Source organism: Pararge aegeria, chromosome Z (assembly GCF_905163445.1).
Source record: "Pararge aegeria chromosome Z, ilParAegt1.1, whole genome shotgun sequence".
NCBI classification, from domain to species: Eukaryota; Metazoa; Arthropoda; class Insecta; order Lepidoptera; family Nymphalidae; genus Pararge; species Pararge aegeria.
In genome coordinates, this window is record NC_053208.1 from 23,120,963 (window position 1) to 23,137,320 (window position 16,358).

At 34.0% G+C, this 16,358-nt stretch overlaps 1 protein-coding gene across 3 annotated transcripts in view; it reads left to right on the forward strand.

Annotated features, from left to right (window-relative positions):
- Positions 1 to 16,358, forward strand: part of LOC120636346 (potassium voltage-gated channel protein Shaker) — a 133,041-nt gene that overhangs the window by 76,869 nt on the left and 39,814 nt on the right. For all 3 annotated transcript variants that reach the window (XM_039907785.1, XM_039907786.1, XM_039907787.1), the window contains exon 2: positions 4,308 to 4,425. In XM_039907785.1, coding sequence (XP_039763719.1) covers positions 4,308 to 4,425 — 118 coding nt within the window. The remainder of the gene's footprint in view (positions 1 to 4,307; positions 4,426 to 16,358) is intronic.

The following is a 16,358-nucleotide window of genomic DNA, read 5'->3' on the forward strand; positions in this document are numbered from 1 at the left end:
GTGCAGGGACAATTGAGAGGTAAGATTGGAATTTTTTTACATGTTTTCATTTCGTAGGAAATTTGTATTTATTATCACTAAGTAAGCCTAAAATACATCAATTGACGGCTGAGTTCTTTTATTTGTGCTATTTTATGCTCGGTTATTTAATTTAATAAACCAAAAGAAATTCATGGCACTTAGTACTTACCTATCTGAAAATAATTTAATGAGTGTTGGAATTGAAGGGCTCTTACTACGTCTAGTTATAATTTACAGGTTAAAATTTTATAAACCAAAGTTTATCGACGATTTGAGATGTTGATTTTTGATACAAAGTTAATTTCCTAATTTTAGGAAAAATTTACGAGGTTTTTTTTTATAATTTTGCAACTTTTGCATTTTTTTTCCTAGATATATTAATTGATGATCAATCCTAAAACCGAAATTTCTAATGCAGCCAAAGTTGTTTAGTTTGGGTCGTTACGAACCGTTAAAGTTTTCCGCCGACGGGAACCGTTAAATTTTTTCGCCAAAGTAGTTTAGTTTGGGTCTTTACGAACCGTTAAAGTTTTCCGCCGACGGGAGATTGTACCATTGATGTCTTTATAATATGGTGCCCGGCTAAAAACTCGCCTATACCTAATATACGTATTTTAATTTACAAAATGCCAAAAATGCACTTTTGAACAATTTTGATGATAAATTGAATTATAGCGTGATTTACATTACTTATCTCACCGTATTAAAGGATTTTTTTTTTGTTTACAAATCATACCTTCTTCTTTTTCATTTGTAATTTATTATTATTTTTAATAGTAGTAAGCTAGTTCAGAAATTGTTGTTTTTAATGTGTTTTAAGTTTATTTCTTTTATTTTATTTCATTATATAATAAGAATTTTGCAATGAAAGTATATAATGCTAATGATCTATGTTTTCCCTATCTATTTACTTACCAGAGAAGAATATTGCAACTTACTTTCATACAAATATTGAAAGCGTGCTTAAAACTTTCGTCTATTTGCAAAAGGGTTCTCAACTTGAGAATATCAGGAAGTTTGAAATCGTTCGGACATAAAATTGATATTGGCTCGAGTCAACTCGCGGACAAACTACCTCTTTGATAAATGTAAGCACAAAGTACTTGCATAATACGTCTTCACTACAACTTCTGTCGAATACAATAGGATGAGAATGCTATTTTTAAGTAGCCTTTTATAAAGTAGAGACAACACAAGGAAATGAACAAAAGTTTTTTAGCTAACAAAAGACGTGCTCTTACATTTAACCGTATTAATGTATTAAAGTAGTTTTTATCAGCGTTTTTGAAGGTAACGATATACTGATTTCGCCAAAAGGCCTAAATGTTAAGTCTAAGATGATTAAAGTTGTCTGCCTTTTGAAATTGTATAAGATATGTTTCGGAGAGTGTCGAAAAAAAAATCACCCTGTATAACCAATATCAAACGGATGTCGTAATGAAAGCCTTCAAACACGACAAGCTAGGAACGTTCGCTCTCAATTTCCCTTCGTTACTGCAGTATCCGCTCTGCAAAGAGTTATTATGAAAAGGATGCGAACCTTTTAAAGTTTAATAAATGACACTCTCTATTTGTAGCAAATATTGCAACAGTAACTAACTAACTATTGATACTTAAGTCAAAGTCAAAGTCAAAAATATCTTTATTCAAGTAGGTTGCACTTTTGATGCGTACATAAGATTTACACGGAAGTGAGATGATGGCGATAACCTTAAATGACTTGGCGATTAAACTTAAAACTAAAGCTACGAGGGTTCCAAACGCGTCCTGTTCTAAGAAGAAGCCCACAACAAACTTAGCAGAGTGTTTTTTTTTGTTATCACCATTTCACAATGTCATTTAAAATTATTAGACTATCTACGGGATCAAAATAATTAACGGCGTATAAAAGCAATAGTAATCGAAATTGTTCGACCAATTATAAAGCCGAAGTGTGTGAGATTGTTAGCTTGAATATTAGATAGAGATAATGAGGTCTCATGTTACAGGCCATTGAGGCGAAAAAAATACAGATATCTTAAAATCAAGAAGCATTTTTAAAGTAGCCTTAGGCTGCATTTCTATTGAGCATCAAAAGTGATTGCAGTCAGACGATACTCTTAATAAGTGGACATCCATTAGTACTCCCCTTATTAAGACTCCCCGTCTGCTTTAAACAACCTCCAGGTGTGAGTTTTGTAGTGAGATGGGATAAGAAATATCACGGTTTGTTTTGCGCAATATACGTTGTAAAATTGCAAGAAAACTGAGTTAAATTGAATAAAAATGTTTCTCAACTTAATTAATTATGGCCAAATCCTACTAAATTAAATTAACTGCAGTTATGTGGTTATTACCACTAATAACTAAAAACCTATTATAGATGCAATGTACGACTGCCTCTCACCTTCTCTTCTTCGTTATATCTTTCTTCTCTTTCACGTAACGAATTGTCCCTAAACGTGACGCGTCTTTGTTATTTCACTGTCAATAAGGAAATTATCAATTTGCTGTTTTAAAGTTTACAAAATAAAAGCCGTTTTTTGTCTCTTAAATACAAAAAAAAACACGTCTAATAAAAATAGTACGAACTGCAGCCTCCAGATGTCTTTGTCATCACAAACTCTACGATTAAAATATCGGGAATATGGGTCACGTGTTCTCATCGTATATTGCTTTTTAGTTGTTGACAAGTTCAGTCGAAGCGGCATTATGACCTAAAATAAAAGGTTTTTCTAATTTTAGCGCTTATGATCACGCCATTAAGGTATTAGCTACGTCTCCGGGTCCTCCAAATCGGGCCCATTATTAAATTATGAATACAATGTACTACTGCCACTATTGGCTGTGTAGTTATAGCTGTATGATACAAGTAACTGTTACCCGCAGTTTTACCCACGTTAATTAAAGTTTATAATGTAATTTAGCATATTATGAACCGCACAGCTCTTAGGTACATTACTTGTAGACGTAAACTCCTCTCCCGTAAATTATTCTCATATTATACGCACGAATAACATACTAAATGGAGCAAAGTTTATCTAGGCAGCATTGTCTATATAGAGGCTTTATATAGGTGCCAATGACTATTATATTGTATTATTATTAATATTAGTATGGAAAATGTATTTCTGTACGTCTAAATTGTATTGTATAAATTATGGTTAAATTTATTATATGTAATTTTATGTTATTTTATATTGAATACAATAATAAGTATATTTCAATGTTTGCACCATCCACTGCTGCAATTTTCTATGTCCGTTGCCTATAGGTGTTCACTACCAGTAGACACTAGTGCAAAACATGTTATCTAACGCTCTTTTATTATTTAAGTATCCAATACTGTATATCAAAATGATTATTTGGGAATCCTGAAGATACCATACGATAATTTGTTGGAATACGGTTGGTAATCAATTATTTTAATTATACATATCCCACACAGAGCTGACAGAATTAACTGCCCTGTTGTATTAGAAAAAGTGTTGTTATATTTATATTACTAGCATCTGCCCGCGACTTCGACAGCGTGGAGCTTCGCTCGTTAAAAAATTTCAAGTTTCTTACGGAATCGGGATAAAAGGTATCCTATGTTATTTTCCATGTTGGCTACATGCATGCCAAAGTTCATCCAAATCCGTTCAGCCGTTTTTTCAGTAACAAACATCCGCACTTTCACATCTATAATATTAGTAGGACATATAATAGGATAAATTAATTTAGTATAATAAGTATGGAATAATGTTCTACGAATTCTCACGTGATTCCAAAGAGTTCACTCTTTTTACGCGACACGAAATTTTACACGATATGAAAAAGTTCTTATATCTCTAATTTTAGATTGGTCAGGTGGGCCGGACCGATGTTTGTATAAATGTGAGATATACAGCGCACATGCAATAGTCATTACACACTATCATATATATGTACATGTTAAGCTGTCTAATGTCGATGTTAAGGCTTTGTGCTGTTTAAATATACTATTTAATATTCCATTGTTGCAGGTGACAGATTAAGTTTAAAGGGATTTAAATATTTGGTACTGGTATTGGTACAGGTTTGACAATTTTTTCTCAAAATAGCGGCCTCACATAGAATACTAATCAATACTAATTTTTCTTCATTATACTAGGAAAACCGTATAAAATGAAAGGCACGAAAAATATAAGTTTTTAAGATTTATAAATAACTAAAGGTTTTATGCGTGCCGACTATTTTGCAAAGAATAAAGATGGCGGACAGCAGCTTCCTACGTAAGTTCTTCGTGTATTGATTATGTACTAATGCTATATTATTTGTTTCAGGTCGCTGCCGAAATTAGGCAGTCAAGAAGAAGAACAGGTCCGGCCGCCTCCGGGTGGTGTAGTGACATTTGAACCGATTCAACATGACCACGACTTCTGCGAGAGAGTCGTGATCAATGTAAGTAGACCATTATTATATCTCCCTATCATATTTAATAACATTTAAATGTAAGTTGGATAATATGCAAAAACAGCTTGTGTTATTTACGCCAACTATCTAAAAATAATAAAACAGACATGCAAAGTTAAAAACAATGAGTATTCAACTTATAAATAGGTCTAACTTTTTAAACACAAGTACATCCACGCGTGAAGTTATGTCATAGGTTTTCATCGACGCAATTTTTATAATACTTCTATTACAAATGCTGTGAGCTACACGCTTATGCGTTAGGTTTTTTATCCAGATACGATTGTTAACAAATGCAAAACGTAAAAAATATCAAACCATCATCTGGAAAGTATTAAAGAAGCAGCAATCGATCGAACGAATTAAAAATTAGAACACCAGATGTCGTCATTACTTTATTGGCCCTTAAACGTCCAAAACCATGTATGCTAGTAAATACTTAAAAAAAGGGTCACTTATTTACAGGTGCCGTCGAAATGAATGACTTATTTATTCAACGTATAACTTTGATAAAAATAATATTCTCTTGGGATACGAGCGAAAGAAGTATTACAGCGAATACTTTTTATTTTAAATTTCCCCAGGTATCGTATTTTCAAAGTTTCCCCTTACCGATTAAAACCTACTAAGTGCCGCTACGTGAAACTCACTATAACTTCATAACCAAGCGTGTAAGTTTCCAAGAAGTCGTTAAAACTTAACGGCAAACATTTTATTAGAGCAATAAATATACTTTTAGATCACTATCTACTGTGGCAATTCGAAATGAGATGAGATAATATGACTGGGTTTTTATACCTAATGTGTTCAATGAAATGATACGACGATAGCCTAGTGTTTAGGACTTCGGCTTCACTTTCTGAAGGCCGAGTTCGAATCCCAGCGCGCCTCTAACTTTGCTAGGTTGCATGCGTTTTAAACAATTAAAATATCACTTGCATCAACGGTGAAGGAAAAACAACGTGAGGAAACCTGCATGCCTGAGAGCTCTCCCTAATGTTCTCAGCGGCGTGTGAAGTCTACCAATCTGCACTTGGCCAGCGTGACCACTACACTAGCACAGCACTATGGCCTAAACACATCTCATTCATTTTGAGAGGAGACCGATACTCTGTAGTGGGCCGGTAACAGGTTGAAGATGTGCTCAATGAAATACCTCGCTATATGACAGACATATCAAATCTAAATATCGGTTTATTAAAATCGGTTCGGTTTATCTTTAGACAATGATAAGGACTTCCTCCAAGAACTTGGAAGAAGTTAGGATCATTCCGCTCCGCTTTCATCTCCCACAAAATAGGAAAAAAGGTTGTTCTAATTCAATTCAAATTCATTTACTTGCTTAAAACATGAAAAAATATTATACGACACGCAAATCTTAAAGTATCTAGGTATATTAATTTTATATGTTATAGTTATATCGTAAAATGTTGTACTCGAAATAGAACAATGGAAAGTTCCTTGTTTTCTTTTAGGTAGAATCTTTCAAAGTAAATACAAACAGTCAGATTTGACGTTTAATAAAGGGCATTTCGACTTCCCTGAAGTTTAGAATTAATTTAAAATGAACGCAACCACGTTCTAAATCTAAATCGGGTAACGTATCGGCTGTCCAAATCTTTGACATGATAGAAATATTTTAGGCATATCAGACTTAAACCTGACCTTCTCATGAACTTCACCTTAAACTTTTGATATTTAAACTTGACAGCCATTTACGCTGACAGGGGGTTTCTAAATATGTATCCTATTTAGAGACCCCCTGTTGGCATTTAGCGTCTTTAAATACTCGTACACTTTGATTGTCAGTATGTCAATCAAAAACATACTATTGTAGGAATCTTTTGTTAATAAATAATTATTTTTAACGTTTATTATTTGACTGATGGTCAAATAGTTAGCATATTCGTCTATGGACCACGAGGTTGGGGATTCGATGACAGGCAACAATTTTTAGGTATTCGATTTTCTCAATGACATGTCTTTGGGTTTTCTTCTTAACGAATTCCCAGTACCAGGCCGTAATTAAAAATAGGTATTGTCCACCCACATACCTCGTACTTCGGAGTACTTTAACTTCGTTAAAGCTTGCCAACCTTTATTGGAGCAGCGTGGTCGGTCTGCACAGAATGCAAGACTATTGGTACGAAAAATTTTGCTGAGATCAATCAGCTACATGTTGAGCCGTGAATAGGTAACAAAGACAAGCTTTAGTAAACTTACTTGCCAAATGTTCGATATCGCATAAATTGTCGCTTTGTGTAGAAGTCGATTTAAAAATTCATACTTTATGTTGGCTTAAGTCATTTCTGATGAACGATATCAAATTATCGATAATTAGGCACCTATATAACCTACAAAAAAGAGTTGTATATATTCGATCGAACGGATCACAAACAGAATTTATAACAAACTGTCCACTTAACGCTCCAATTAAAGAGAGTTATTTTAACTTAATGATACAATTAAGCAAATTACAGAGCAATTAGCCTTCCCTTCCTTGCCAATTATTTAATTTAAAAGCAGTTAAAAATTCACTTAGCACTTTTAACTCGTTCTTAAGGTGCTACGGGTAAGTGCGGCTAAATGAGGTTAAAAGAGTAGAAATAAATAAATCTATTGATAATAATCTACCGATAATAATCTAATATTGCACCCTAGCACTATTACTGTTTTCCTTTTAATTTTCCTTTTGTGTTGTGCTGCAATAAAGTTTTTTCTATTCTATTCTATTCTATTATATATGATTTTCCACAGAGAAATAAAAGATGTGTGTTATGACCATATTTCTGAATAAATGGTGGTCCGCCATATATGATTAAATAAATTATTTTCAAAAACAAAATTTATTTTGCCTTCGTTATTTATTAAAACGATAGGATAAATTTAAAAAAAAACACTTTTTATGTAGACTGTATATAACTGTGTTTGTTGTATTTGGATTAATTACTAATTTATGCTGATATTTCCTTGAAGTGGTGGGAAAATATAATAAAAATGTAAAATTTTGTTGATGACGAACTCGGCTACTTCTAGAATGCATTAAAAATAGCGAGAAAAGTAATTGCAATATAAAAATAATTACAGATTGCAACTTTGTATGCTCAAATCGAACACAAATCACAATTTTAATCACGGATTCATTTTGACTTCGTGATCATATATAATATAAGATGATTAGATTAAGATTAGGTTTTATTTATTCAATAATCCTAACTTAATATTAGAAATCCAAATGGGTGTTTGTTTGTTTATTATATCATAGGTTCAGTTCAAATACAACTAATTCTCAAGGGTGGCTTACATGAAAAATTGTATTTTCACGAACTGATTTTGAGGTTTTGCTGGAGATTATGGTAAGTATTCCGAAGATTTTTTTTTATTTCATTTTAATATCGCGAACTAAGTCATAGGCGGCTATTACGATAATCCTTTATCGACGCTATTTAAAAAATAACACTAGCAAACTTTGCCTTCTTTCAGACATTTTGCAAGTCAAACTACAATTTGCATATAAATAAAAATCTTTTTTAGAATATGCAAATTAAGCCCTTTTACAATGCCCCACTTGACCTAGTAACCTTAATCAACTTTTTCACCCCTAATTTGCAATAGCAGCTGTACTGTTTAATCAGCTGTACTCTTTACAGTGGGTTTTCAAAGTCAAATATTTCTTTATTCAAATAGGCACATAGATGGCACTTTTGATGCTTTCATTATATACAAAATGAGGACATATATTGAATGAAATAAGAAGTTGTGTATTAACTGACGCTTGAATCTCTGGGATACTTGGATAGTGACTATTCTTACTATCATCACTTAAAACAATATTATCTCAAAATAATGCCTTGGCTCCTTATAAATAAGGATTATAAGTCACTAACAAAACGTAAATAATATTGGCGCCCAAGGTGCATTTACTACCCTAGCAGCTTGATAACATCTCGCTACATGGAAAGAATACTGTCTGTTTCTTTTTTCTTTTATAATAGAGTTTCGATTTTAACGTTATCGGTATGTATATCTCATACATTATGAACATTTTGAACACATTTTAACATCGAACATTTTGAATTATGCCTACCCTGGTCTAAAACCTTGTGCATGCCACTCTCAACAGCTTATTAACTTACTGGAAACAGGATTCCACTGTCCCGAGAGAGGTTTTATGAACATGAAATGCTGCTTAATTGCGGGTTTATATAAGGAGGAATAAACTCTGGACATTTAACACGAAACCCCAATACTTAACAATACTTATCCCTGCCCGGGAATCGTATCCAGAATCCGTAGTAAAACATTCTACCCACAAGTTCGTTAAGATGCATTATATGATAAATATGCCGAAGCTAATAACAAATGACACGGAAATGAATCCAGAGTTTAAAGTTCAGGCAAGGCAGGTTCAGAAAATAGCCGGAGGTACGACTGTTTTGGAAATTTCTTCCAAAACTGCTTTCCAGGCAGTAAATGAAATATTAAACGGAGTGCCGAATGCGTACGCGCCGTTAAAAGTCGTCGATCGTGAACTGTTTATTAGTTCACGCTTTAATACCCTTAGTTTTGGCACTAAAATGTTTGGAACCACCACGGTGCTTCGACGCTGCAGTTATAAAATACTATTAAACGTTATTGAACATTATTTTTGTCCATTCTTTATCTGAATTGACATGACATATTTAATAGTAATTTTATCAACCAATTGTCCAGGAAATGGTCTCCTTTCAAAAGGAGCAGGGTTTAGACCGTAGTTCACCAAGCCAAGTGCATGTTCATATGCAGACTTCTATTATACCTAATACACAGTGGCGTGCATAGCCCTTGGACCCAGGGTATGCACAAGGTGTTCAGCACAAACATAAAGTAAAATTTAGATTTTAGATATGTCGGTTTATAATCAAAATTACTTTAAGAAAATTTCTTTGATTGATTTAATACTATCGTGTATCTACTGCTCATTGAATAAAAGTACATAGGTACCCTGATTTACGTCACAAAATTATGACACACCATTCGGCAGCATTTTCTAAGCACACTGATGATGATAATATTTTTTTCCAACATATCATGTTTTTAGCGTCTTTATGAAAATTATTAAAATCACAATATCCTTTATCATTCCACACTTTACGTATATTGGACAATAAAACGAAATGAAAGCAAAATAATCGATTGGTGTGTACAAAGCCGCTTAGCCAGGAATAGTTTTCGTAATATTTATTATTAAACATACGTGTTACTTTATCACCTTTTTTTTGGGATATTTGTAACATTGGTACACACCTTCCTTTGCGAATGATTTATAATTTTACGATATAGGGATAGAAATTAAAGTTTTCTTTAAGTACTTTTTCCAGGCACACTGAACCCAAACAAATGCCGCACGAATATGCTTTCATTATAAAATGAATGAATAAACTATAAATTAACCTTAACACATTAAACTATCACTACTCAAACTTTTATAAGTTACTGAATTTATGCACTTGAACCGTTTATTAATTACCAACGCCATAGAGCATTGTTCGAAGGTAAACAATAATGGCGATTGAATATGCCAATGAAAATATTGCAATCGAAATTAGTCAAAATATGTTTTTAATTTTTTTGTAAGTATAGGTTAGAACGCTATTTTACTTTGATATGTAAACAATAAATAAAAACAATATTTATTGTAAACATTCTCACTTTCCAATGATTCCTGAAAAACGTAAACTATTCATTCGTCATAATTAAGACAGCGTTTGATTTCATAACTCATTTTTAAAACGAAAGACTAATTTGATAATATTAGTTCCTTAATTTTCTTAAAAGACACTGTAAGGTATTTACACTTGTTAATGATATTTTTATTTCTAAAAAAGAATAATGGCAGTATACAACAATAACAAACCAAGCAAATCATTTTATTCATAAAAAAATCAAACACGTAATTGATTATCCACTTCCGTAAGCAGTGCTTATAGACACCTACACTTAGAGAATTTTTGAATGAAACTGTTCACACAAGACCGATGCTAATCTTGTAAGTACAAGCGCACGATTATAACATTACACGACACACACTACTAACTTGCACGCACACATCTAGCAGAACGATTCTTTCTTTGGGCGTGATTATTTTATTTGATATTTCTATGCAACTGTAGATGGCGTCATATGTCGAGTGATTTATAATAATTGATTTACCCTGCAATCGATAACATGAGATTTAAATAATAATATAGTTATTTTTACGTGTTTTAAAAGGTAAATGTTTAGCATTTACGGTTAGAAATTAAAATACGAAGTAGAAGATTTTATTTTGTACGCTATAGCCCTCGCGCGCGCTGGTTGCGCTGTCGCCTGTCTAGCGACAATTGACCTAAAAGTTTGGCCGCTCATTACTAGATGGCGCTTTCATATTTTTTTTTTTGGTCCTACTTTAATGGTCCTATCTGAAGGCTCTTTAAGACCCTGAGGGTAGGGTATGCACTGCTTATTTGCATATATGCAATGCACGCCACTGCTAATACAATGGTATCTATTTATTTTATTTCGTAATTTTTGCCCTGCTCATTTATTTTATACCTCCTAACGATGATTGTCTGGTAGAAATATATCAGATCAATAAAGCCTCCGTTCTAAAACCAATTAATTATGACTTTTTTTATTTTGTCTATTTTCTTTTTGGTTTTTGTGTTCTGTAAATTAAGTATTTTTGATAAAAGGTTTGATTGATTTACATTGAATCCGTCTCGATGACGGGATGTTAATAATACAGGATTGTTGTAAAATGTTATACAACATTGTTACAACGTTATCGTAATAAAGCCTAACATTATATCATAAGTAAATGTTATAGTAGGACCTCTTACAGGTTATCGTTGACCTTCGGGTATCGATATAGACCACTTGGGAAAATACGTAAAAGTACCCTTTTTTATATTTCCTAGTAAGACCAGAGCATAGGAAAAGCATTTGAATTCACTCAGCAATTCATGAAAAAAGTAATAACCAACGTATGAAAACAAAATCTTAATGCCTCGTTGTAATGTACCATAAGACATCTCGTTAAGACGAGTCGTTGAACAGCGCACGATAGCTCAAACTGAGCAGAGTAGTGGCGATCTAAATAAAATAAGTATTTCATTTAAAGAAAATTGTATACAAATTTTCAATAAACTACCATAATATCTTGGAGATTTTTCTTAAAATGTTTGTGTTTTGTAAACGGATATGCGCTGCTCTCAATTCCTGCGCATTTGTTTGACGAATAAATAAAAAAAAAAAAAAAGATTACGTAAATTAAAACGGTTGCATAAACACTTCCCGCTTAAGTATATACTGTAATCATCGTTAATTGAGCTTGTTGTTCATTGAAATTTATGGACTTCCGCAAACTATCGCCTTCATCTATCAAACACTAAATACGATACTCTAATGGTTTTTTACGCGGCATCGTACCGATCCGAATCTGTTTTGACCGATTGGCGGAAATTGGATTCCCAAGTGGCTTGGAATGGTGAACGTCATCTGAAGACCTTAGTTTTCACTTCCAATTCTCTTCAATTCTCACGGAAGCCTTCGTAACTGGAACCTTAGTTTTCCAATCCATCCAAATGCAAAATTATGATAAGTACCTCCAAAAATCATCTAAACGTTTTAAGTGAGATATTGATAGCCCAAAAAATAATCAAGTCGAATATATATTTAAGAAATCGGTTCAAAATATGTTTTATAACATAATAAGTATATTCCAGATTACCTATCAGGTTATCGGACCGAATGAGAATGGCTTAGTTCACTGTAAAAGATAAAGCCGCGTTTCCAATGTGCAAGTAAGACGTCGCATTCGCGTGTGAATTACTTGAATTATAAGATACTTGCTATAGCTTGCACCTTAAATGCAACGTACAAGTTAAAAGTAATCGGACTGCCTTGTTGGTCCCGCTGTTATCATGCTCGTATCACGATTGTTTTGGGTTGATGCCCGGGTCATGCCCAGATTGTTAGCTATTGAGTAATTATGTTAAATATTCACAGTATTACCTTGCTTATTGGCACTGACATGGGATAATTTTCGTTAAAGCCCACCAAGCCTAACAGCAGCGTGGTGCGTCAAACCATCTTGTCTTATGACAGAGGACGCTTGGGAAAACAAGTGGGACATTATTTTGCTGTGGATGATAAAAATAAATTAAACCCATAGCGTAACAGTTAACTGTTACGCTATGGGTTTAATTTATTTTTGAAAAAAATGGAAGCTTTAGTAATAACAGTGTTTATCTTTTTTAATACGCTTTATTATTTTTATTAGTACTTTTTCTCGACAACTGAGACAAAATTGTAGAAACAGTTTTATAGACTTACAGACCAGGAATAGGACATTAAGCTGAGGGTGATGCTACGTCAAACATACTTGCACAGAGCAAACGCGGCCTTACGAAGACTAGTACACTCAAGCGTATATGAGCGATTACCGACACGAGCGATTTCGCCATGGCGTTATTATATCTTTTTTACTTACAATGTTAGGTTGTTTATGAAAGTATTGGACCGTGCAGTACAAGATACCTAGTGACGCTATTTCTGTAGCTTTTCTGAAAATTGCCAACCAGTTGAGACTACTTTCACACACGTAGAAAATACAAAATTTACAAGCCGCTGTCTAATAATTTTTTGTGAACCGTTCGTTTGCTGAAAGTTTGCGCGCCTTGAAATCGGCCTCCAGGGATGCAGAAATGCGGACGGCGGCTGCTTCAAAAACTCCGCACGAACTGTACTTCCGCGGTATACAGTAATGCCTGACTTATACTTAGAATTTTGATTTACATATGTGGTATGTGTCATCATGATAGAGCAGGCTTGTGCCACAGTTACTGAACTTTAGCTAATATATTCACTGCCTTTCGTGAGACATTAATTGGCTGGGTATGATATATATCAAACCCATACATGTACAGGACAGCCCACGCCGATCTTAGAGCGCATAATTACTTACCACCAGGTGAGATTGTGGCAAAGGCAAACATGGTATGAAAATAAAAAAAAAGGCTTTTCTACCCTAATTAACGCTATTATGTTAGTGCATTTAACAGCTACTGTACATGGGTACTCAACAGCATTTCGATCAAGTATGGTATTTTAGTTATGAGAAAAATCAGCTTTCTGAACCCCTTATAGTTAATTACGCGGTATTGAGAAAAGTTAAAGTGTTAAATATTTCTACTACAAAATACTATTTTAGGCAGATACAGCCTGTCATGCATATTGTAAAGCGAATCAAGTCCATATGTAAATAGACATTTAGAATACAAGTGAAGCTAATGAAGTGCCACAAATCTGGATGCACGCGTTTCGTGACAACAAAACAGGCGCTTATATATACTAACATCATCTGTCTGCGCCTTTTCCCATCATCTGGGGTCGGCTCTCCTTGTCCGTTTCCTCCATTCAAGACGATTTTGAGCGGTTTCCGCGTTAATGTTATTTAGCTTCAGCTCATTTTGGACCGTCGTTAACCAGGTGGCGGGGGGTCTTCCGCGCCCACGCTTCGTCGTCGGTATGTCCAGGGCTACTCGTACTGTGTGGTCTGCGGGTCGTCTGATAACGTGTCCGTACCAGCGCAATCGTTTTTCCTGTAATTTATGAACGATGGAGGTGATTCTATAACTACCTCTAACATACTCGTTCTTGATTTTGTCGAGGCGGGTGACAGGGCGGATTGCAGTTTTGTATAGTTTCCCTTTGATCTTTCGGGGCATTCTTCTGTCACCCATTACGCTTATTATACTAACAGCTAAGCCAAATTCAAACTACTGCATACACGGCACGGGTCTCCTCTCAAAATGAAAAAGGTTTAGGCTGCAGTCCACAAAACTGTCGAAGTGCTTTTGGTAGACTTCCCACGTCTTTGAGAACGTTATCAAGAACACTCAGGCATGCAAGTTTCAGCTTTAAAACAAGTGATATTTTAATTATTTATATCTTATTAAATAAACTGTGCTTCAACTATTACAGTCTCTATAAGACTGATGTGAAAAGCATATATTAATTTCAGCATCGACGGTAGGAGGGCGGTAGCTTAATTGGAGAAAGCGCTCAGGCTGTGATTGTCAGAGAGTCGCAGGTTCAAATCCTGTCCGTTCCGAAAATTTTTATATGCATTTTAATTTTATAAAAAATATAAAAGTTAATGCGAAAATGAAGCTCAAAAAACAAAATTCAATAAAGACACCATTTAAGTTTATATGCATATGTATTCTACGTAATCATAACATATACACTGCCTGCTCGTAGCCTCGTAGCCTCAGGCGCGAATTTAATAATGGCATACCGCTTAAATACCGCTTATCCTATGACTTTACATACCAACTTTGGAATGAAAATATTAACATATTTCATAAATTGTATAAACGTTCATTTAACATCAAGGTAACTAAAGTGATCTATTTAAATAAAAGAAAAATTTGTTTTCCATTGGGAAAACAAATTTTTCTAACGTACACATCTGTAACGGACTATTGAGTCCGTTACAGATGTAGAAATCGTCAAACCGATGTGCCCCAAACTGGTTTCATAGTACGAAGATGGTTTAAGACCATTAAAACAATGCATTTCGTTTTTTTAGCGGAGTAGCACACGTTGCTAGTAGTAAATATAATAAACAAATGCCAAACAAATGGCCACGTTTTTCAACAATTAATATATTATGAGATGTGATGTAATTAAGATCGCGTTGTTTAAAAATTCTGTCACCAAATTTACGCCTGAACGCCAATGCGTTCGGGCTTAACGACCAAAAGTGCTGTAATAATGGCGAACTTTCTAAAACATACATTTTATGAGTTAAATTCTATAGATAGATAACCATATGTAAAAACAAAATCCGGATCTGCAAGGTTTTAAAATGGATTTCATATCTAAGTACATGTATAAAATATACAATAGAATAAAATGGAATATTTTATTACATAGTAGTCAAACATAAAAAGCTTTAATGCTCTCAAATTAATTACTTACTTACTTAAGCTACGCTAACTATGGGCCTGATTAAAACCCTCTGAATAATTCAGCGTCTGGTAAAAAGAGATATGTTCAGCATATGGCTCAGATGTTATCTACGTTAACAAATTAAAATTGAGAAGACCCATTGAAGAACCAAAGTTCTTCTTCTTCTTTGGGTTAATGGCATTTTGTCGTGCCTGCTCGGCACAGTTTACTTCGCCAATGTAGCTTGAAGAAAACACAAAGGAAGATGATGGGTTTATCTTGAGACTATTTTAGATTCGCAAAACAATAGCAGGGTTGGTGGTGGTTGTTACCCAAATTGTTAATCGAAGTTAAGGAAATAGCTCAATTTGAGAACTTTCATTATTACATTATTATTTTAAGTAATGTTATGACATAATATATCCGTGACTTGGTGGAACTAGGTGGGAAGATAACACGAAGCGTTTCGTAGGAAGCATCTTGATATAGGCAACACAAGAAACTTGTACTCTAAAACCTCAGAGTCTCTGGACAGATGTGTCATTAGACGGGCATATTTTCACTTTTTAGCGTTCAGTGTATATGAGATCGAAATCTGTGATGGACTGACGTAAAGGCAGAAAATATTCATTGTTAGCGCTTCTGAAACTTTATGCGTGAATCTTTTGATCGTGGGCTGATTAAAATGCGTTAAAAATTACAATAGGGTTGGTTACTCACGCCCAAAGTACCTAAACCTTTTTAAGCGCCTATAATAATAACCTTTTTGATTCCGGCTTTAAATTAAAATGATACCAATAAAAGAGATATTACAACATTCCATTCGGTTATCATAATATATTTTATTACTTGTTTTATTTGTATAGGTCTTGAGACAAAATAAACTGGTAACGAAGGATTAAATATTTTTCGTACAGTGAGAAGGGTTTAGGCCGTAGTCCACC